At 33.6% G+C, this 7,054-nt stretch overlaps 1 protein-coding gene across 1 annotated transcript; it reads right to left on the bottom strand.

Moving 5' to 3' along the window:
* Positions 1 to 3,082: 3,082 nt before the first annotated feature.
* On the bottom strand, positions 3,083 to 6,795 carry LOC112522539 (ent-kaurenoic acid oxidase 1-like). The gene is made up of 7 exons (XM_025131735.1): positions 6,551 to 6,795; positions 4,562 to 5,039; positions 4,193 to 4,456; positions 3,935 to 4,103; positions 3,743 to 3,849; positions 3,546 to 3,667; positions 3,083 to 3,301 (listed from the first exon to the last, which is right to left on the bottom strand). Exons 1-7 carry the CDS (start codon positions 6,793 to 6,795, stop codon positions 3,205 to 3,207), a joined length of 1,482 nt encoding a protein of 493 aa, XP_024987503.1. The 3' UTR covers positions 3,083 to 3,204.
* Positions 6,796 to 7,054: the final 259 nt, after the last annotated feature.

Here is a 7,054-nt window from a genome sequence, read left to right as displayed (position 1 = left end):
ATCGACTGAGATAAGGAATAAAATGAAATATTAAAATCATGATGTATCTCGCTGCATTGTGCGAGTACGCTTCTAGTTTTATATTATGGTAAAGATACACAATAATAATATATTTCATTTACGGGCCCAATTTTAAGAAATACACTTTTTTCAACTCAAAAATTATGATTTAGAGCAGACTTTAGAGTTTCTAAAAAGTTGTTTGGTGGTGCTTTGCTAGAAAAGGGACAAAGGCAAAGGAAAGAAGGCCTGCTATTTTAAGATGAGGGTGAGAGATGAGTGGACCAAAACGAAACAAGTTACAGTTCCTACTGATTTGTTCCCTGGATGGATCTATTCTAATTCTTAATTATCCGTCAAGATATTATTTTCATATACTAGCATAATAAAACATATATCGAATCGTTATTTAGTACAACGATTCAAATTACAAAAGATCATCGTTAAATGAAAAAACGAAAGTATGCTGTCTCATTTGCCTAAATGACAAATATATGTTATCCAAAAATGCTAAAATTAAAATACATTATTATTATACATAAAAAAAAAAAAAAACTATGCTGCATAAAATATAAATTGACTTCAAATAGGTTACCATGTGAGTTTTAACACATTTTAGTTTGCATCCATTTGGCCAATGCGAGCAAGTACGTCGTCGTTTTGAAATCCAGAATGAAGTTTTGGGCCGGACTAGGATTCTTTTTGTCAATTTTGATATTGGACAACTTAGGCCCAAAGTGCTGTCCAACTCTAAGGTCCTCAAATTCCAATTCCAGTCCAATGAGCAATGAGTGAGAAAATCCAATAATTACATTTATAACCCTTCAAGTTTTAAAAATAATAAATTTGCCTCTAAAGATGTTAGCAAACCTAATTGTCTTCAGGTCGTGGTCTATAAAAGTAAATTTTAAGCCTTAGGCAGTGACTACCGCACGAAATCAAACATCCAAGGATGATTTTGAAAAGCATGTCGAAGTTGTTGACGAGTAACAAGAAATAGGCTACGTTGGTTAAAATGATATCATAAAAGTATATTAATATTATTTCTCGCATTAGAGAACTTTGTTGAAGTAGAAAGTCAATAAAAGGTCAAGGTACAAACTAAAACTTGGTTCAGTTAGGATCAATCAGTCTTTAACGAATAATGTGTTAAGTACAGTTAATTATTGTCATAAATAACATCAGTTTTTCTCTTTTTAAGTGTTATTTTTACAGATATAAATAGATGGGTGTAAATAGATATTCACATCTATCTCAATCTTAACATCAAATAGGTTAAATGAAATTGTAGTTGAAACTTGAATAAATTTAAAAACGTTAACTCAATTGATTATGTAAATATTAAGTTTCAGTTTAAAATAATGTAAGGTAAAATGGAGAACGGGGGAATCTTTCATCAATTATCGACTGATTTTAATTCAGTTATTCTGAATAACAGAGTCTATTACATTTTTCCATAACTAACTCAATGATTTTAGGACTAGAGTTACATTTGAATCTAGTTCATTTATTTTCCAAATCAAACAGTTGATGAAATATTTTCTAGTTTTCCAACTTTTAGGGTTTTCTTTTGAACATATATAATAGTAAAATGATTGAGTAATTGTTATTCAAATACGTTCGTGAATCATTCCTACCACGAAGCATTGCTTTCAGCGATCTAACTTAAATGTTAACTGGAATTATTGTGTGCGACTTGTCTTTAACCCATGAAGCTACTTACTATATTCAAAAAAGGTCTTTGTTTTGTCCGTCAATTCTCACGTTTATGTTTTTGGATTATCATCCATTCTTTCATTTATGTTTTCTTATTTACAACTTTTTATTTTGTTTTAGTGTTCATCACATATTTTATGAATATATATATATATATATAGAGAGAGAGAGAGAGAGATAGAGAGAGAGAGAGAGTGGAGTTGAGTTAAGAAACCCAAAATCAATTAGGAACTTAAGAACAATTCATAGTGTACCATCTGTCCCTCTTCAAGATGAATATTTATCCTGAACTACATATTTATGAAAAAAATATGAAAGTGTTGTGTATCATAAATTTCATATTCATGATGAATATCAACATCTTATTCACTATGAACAACATATTCTTGATAAATATGCTACAACATGTTGGTGATTTTAGTGTCACCGGTTACATTTAGTGTAATGGATTTTATACGTGTGTTTCAAGGGGATTGAACTTTGTTCTAAAACAAGTATAGAGAGTGTGGAGTGCACACTTGTATTAATCTAAGTCGGTCCCGGTAATATTTAGGGGGCAACGCCCCCTGAACGCAAAACGGGGGTCCCGCTGCCCGGTCAGCGGGCGGGGTCCCAAGGGGCAGCGCCCCGGCCCGAAATTATATAAGTATAGGGTTTATAATGAAAAATTCTTGAATTTTCTGTGGCATTATTGTGAATTCTATAACTTGGTAACTCCCGTTTTGAATTTTGAGATCTAATTTCGGATTATCAGTTTTTGGGCACACACGGAAGATTGGAGATACTCTATATTCTCTCTGGTTTTTGATCTTGATTTCTGCCAAAATCAAGATTGTTGCTTTTACAATTATCCCAATTCGGATTTCGTGATACCAGGCATATACGGTCGAAATATCGAATTTGGAAAGTGATTCACACGATTGTAGAAGAAATCCGGTTACGGTTTATAACACAACATCCATATTCGTAGATAAATAAGTCATGTGTCGTGCTATGGACGGTTCAACCATCACATGTGACAGTGTACGGGGATGAAATAGTGTGCGGGTGACTTGGCCCTTGGCCTAGGTTGCCTGTGTCCATCATATGTATATCACCACTTTATCATATGTGATAATTGTCTGTGTCAGATGTTCTTGCCTTCTCGTAAAAATGGTATCGTTCTCGTTTGAACCTTCATAAAGTTATGTTCAAATGAGAGCAGTATAATCAAAACCGATAGAATCCACTCATCAGTTGGATTGAATTGGTTAGGTATCTAGAGTTAATTAGATTAAATCAATTGTAAAAAAATTAACATCTAGCTAATGATTCCACCAAATTGAAGTGAAGCAATGAAGGCAAAATAGAATAGGTAAAAACCAACCACAACCAAAATAATTAGAATACTTCCAATTGAAAGGGTAATATTGTCCACAACCAACAACATGATTTGACTTATTTAAACCTTATCTAATTTCCAAATCTACCCTTCTTCCTTAAACTCCTTCATTTAGAAACCTTAATAATCCTTCCCACACAATTGTCCGTGGGCCTTGTATGAGGCAAATACATCAATGGGCATTCTGGATTCTCCCTCTCAAGCCTGCATAATAATAAAATATAGTCAATGGTCGAACGAAGCAGAGTGTGATCTGAGTCAGTACTAACTATCGACCATGTAAGATCCCCTCCCTTATGTTATTAGGTCAGCATCATGGACCAGGAAGAAGGGTTTGGTTATTATCAACATCTTTGATTAGGTAATCGAAGACGATGAACATATAGTAAATAGTCCCTCAGTTTGACCCAAAAAGTCAAAATAGAATATGGTGTATGTGAGAACTCACTTATAATTGAGCAGAAAATGGTGGAGGAAGATGGCAATCTCAAGCTTGGCAAGGTCATTTCCAGGGCAAAGTCTGCTTCCTGCTCCAAATGGAAGGAAAGTTCCCGCTTTTGGTACAACATCCTGGTCAACATCTTCAAATATTAGTCAAACTGTACAACTTATAAAGCCAATGGTACAAGTCAGAAAGAGACTTACATCCCATCTTGAAGGATTAAATGCTTTGGGATCAGGATAAATTTCAGGGTTGTGGTGAACACTCCTAAACCACAACACTGCTTTCCATCCTTTAGGAATGGTGTAACCTATTAAAAAAAATTTATAATATATAATTAAAATTAAGTTAACCATAGTATTTTCGATATCTAAGGAAACAAAGAAAGATCAGACCTTTCATCTCAAAGTCTTTTTTCGCTTCACGGAACGTCATGACTGAAAACGTCAACAAACGAAGTGTTTCATCAATCACCTTTGAGAGATACTCCATCTGACGATACTCTTTTAGGGTCAAACCCTTTTGCCCCGGGGGCATATTCTTCACAATCCTCTCTTGTTCTTCCTATAGTAAAATTGAAACGTGTATACTTATTTTTAGACGGATGAAGTATCATTTAAATGAATCTTGTAATTTTGAGCAATTTATTTTACCTTGGCTTTTTGGAAGAACTCGGGGTGTTCTTGGAGATGGACGGTTGTCCACATAGTGATGTGCCCCGAAGATTCATGACCGGCATTTAGGTACATGACCAATGTATCAATGATTTCCTCATCATCTAGTTTTTTTCCATTCTCATCTTTAGTGTCCAAGAGAGCGTCGAGCATGTCCTTTTTAGTCATCCCTTGAGCCTCCTCACGTTTCATCCTACGGTTGTGCACTATTTTTCCCAAAACAGTCACAAGATTCTTTCGTGCCTACAAATTTATGATCATCAACCAAAATGTTTAAAGGTTTCTAGATACAACAGGCCAGATTCATGTTAAGATCATTTAAAATAAATAAAGGGCAAGAAAACCAACCTTAAGGGCTTTATAGTACACAAAGCCGGGAAAATTGATGGCCAGGGCTCTAACGCCATAATTAAGCACCGTGTACTCTTTCTCCAACGCCTCCCTTACTTCTTCGCTCTCCGAGCTTAGAAAAATATACATGATTATCTTAAAAGTCAACCTCCGAAGTTCAGTCAGGAACTCAATGCGACCCATTTGCGACCATTTCTCCAATGTAGAGACAACATTAGTCTCAATATACTGCATGTATATAGACAAGGCTTCGTGACCGTTGATTGGTGCTGCAGTCAACTTACGAAGCCTTTTGTGCTCTTCGTATGAAATTCCAACAAACGATTTTTTTCCAATGAGTTCCTCTGTGGCAACTGGCCACCCTGGCTTGAATGCATCGTCGTCCGTCAACACTTTTCGACATCCTTCGGGAGTGGTGACAATGATGCTAGGGCTACCGAACATAAATGACTTGTATACTCCCTCGGTTCCATATCTGTAATTTTTTCATACATAAATAATTACTTATGAACAATCATTTCATAAATATGTACCTTAAAATATATAAAAATAATCATAAAATAAATAATATAATACAATGCAAGAGGTACAAAATATTTTTTAAAATTTATGTAAATCAAGGAAAAATGACAATGATGGTGACAAACTTTGCCTGCCCTGGGAAAGTTCCAATGACTCCTTCTCTATGGGTTCAAATTTTATTATTATATTTAAGTATTTTTTGCTAATAAAATTAAATAATCAAAATAATTCATTATTAATAGTTAGGTGAAAAATAATTTTTTAATAATATAATTTTTAGATAAATAAGTTGTTAGAATATAAACGTAATTTTTTTAAATCTTAAATTACGAAAATACCCTTTGAGTCGGTGCATCAAATTTCAAAACCAAAAACATAGCACACGACTAAGTTACATCCTACAGATCTTCTACCCTGCCAATGCACTGAAAATGTTCAAGTTTCAAACAAAATCGACAGCTATTTTCATTAAGATTCCAAGAGTTATTAAAATAAAATATATGATTTTTCAATTTAAAATCAAACAAACTTTGGTTGTATTCCATAGTTTTTTATTCTACACTTTAAACATTTTTATTACAATTGATGTCTGCTAGCAGATGCAAACAGACATAAAAATGCTTTTAAACCTTCTTTTTGTATCTAATACTTACCCTTGAAGCTTTAATTCCATTTATCTGCTTTATTGTATACTTAAAACTGATATCCGCTTGCAGACAAATACAAAATGTTTTTAAACCTTGTTTTCGTATCTAATACTTACCCTTGAAGCTTTAATTCCATTTATCTGTTTTATTTTGATAAATATATTTTAATTGGAAGGGTAGAAAGGTAAATAAAATTACAGAGCAACTCTTTTTATGAAAGTGACAAACCAAAAACAAATACTACTTCCCCCAACAGAATAAATGAGAATTTTAAAGAGTACAACTTCATAATGCACACTTGATAAAGCCAATAAAATTGGATTTAAAGAGTACAACTTAATAATGCATATAACCACCACCACCATTGTATAGTATTTCCACTCTACTCCCCCAACCCAAAAAGATTCAGACATTTGTTGGTGGTATAATCAAAAAGAATATGTTCCATTCATAATTTTCATATACTTTAAAAAGCATATCTAAATAGTTTTTTTTTCTATAATCAAAAAAATGAAATATCAAAATATAAAAAAGTTTTACATTTAATATTTTATGTATTACAAATAAATTATACACACATTTTGATAAGATTAGGATCTTTGATTTCGGGTATCGTTGAAACGATTTGATAAGTAAAAAAGAACAATGTTCGTTAAGACGCTTCTTCAACATTCAGCTTTCATAAGTAGAGCGTTTCTTTGGACATATTCACGAGGGTGTATAGTTTATATATTATAACGATGAATCGAATCGAACGAACAGAGTGCTGATTAATTATAACTAAGAGATAATAATTAAGAGGAGAGAGATGAATGACCTTCGAACTATATCGGACATGAAAGCATCAGGATTGGTGGATTTGAAAGCTCTGAGGAAAGCCCACATGTTGCCGATGAACGGCCACCCCATATCACCTGGTGGCAGCCTCTCTCGAGTCTTCTTCTCCAAACCACTCTCGTACATCCACGAATTCACACTCTTCAAAACCCATTTCAGAACCAACACTAATCCCAACAAAATTCCCACATAGTAACTCATCCCTCCCACTTCTTCAAACCCCATTTCGCAAATCAAATTCCACACAATATATATATATATATATAATATATATATATAGATATGTGTGTGTGTGTGGGGGGAGAGAGAGAAAGAAAGAGAGAGAGAAGAGCTTATGATCAGCTGTGTAATTTGTAGAGAGAGGGAGAGATGGAAATGGTGATGGGTCTTTTTGGTGGAGTCCTTTGTGTGTATATATATATATATATATATCCACAAGCACACACGAGAGAATGAATAGATATGGTAATTACTTTAAGCATTA

Source organism: Cynara cardunculus (genome assembly GCF_001531365.2).
Source record: "Cynara cardunculus var. scolymus isolate 2C chromosome LG 12, CcrdV1, whole genome shotgun sequence".
Classification (NCBI taxonomy): domain Eukaryota; kingdom Viridiplantae; phylum Streptophyta; class Magnoliopsida; order Asterales; family Asteraceae; genus Cynara; species Cynara cardunculus.
This window is presented reverse-complemented; position numbering and strand designations above follow the sequence as displayed.

What these genes read in the sequence shown, in the direction of transcription:
- LOC112522539 (XM_025131735.1), bottom strand. Translation starts at nt 6,795, where the DNA reads ATGGGGTTTGAAGAAGTGGGAGGGATGAGTTACTATGTGGGAATTTTG. An exon ending in ATGTCCGATATAGTTCGAAG is followed by an intron (nt 5,040 to 6,550) that starts GTCATTCATCTC and finishes AAAAAATTACAG; the next exon opens with ATATGGAACCGAGGGAGTAT. An exon ending in TGTACTATAAAGCCCTTAAG is followed by an intron (nt 4,457 to 4,561) that starts GTTGGTTTTCTT and finishes ATAAATTTGTAG; the next exon opens with GCACGAAAGAATCTTGTGAC.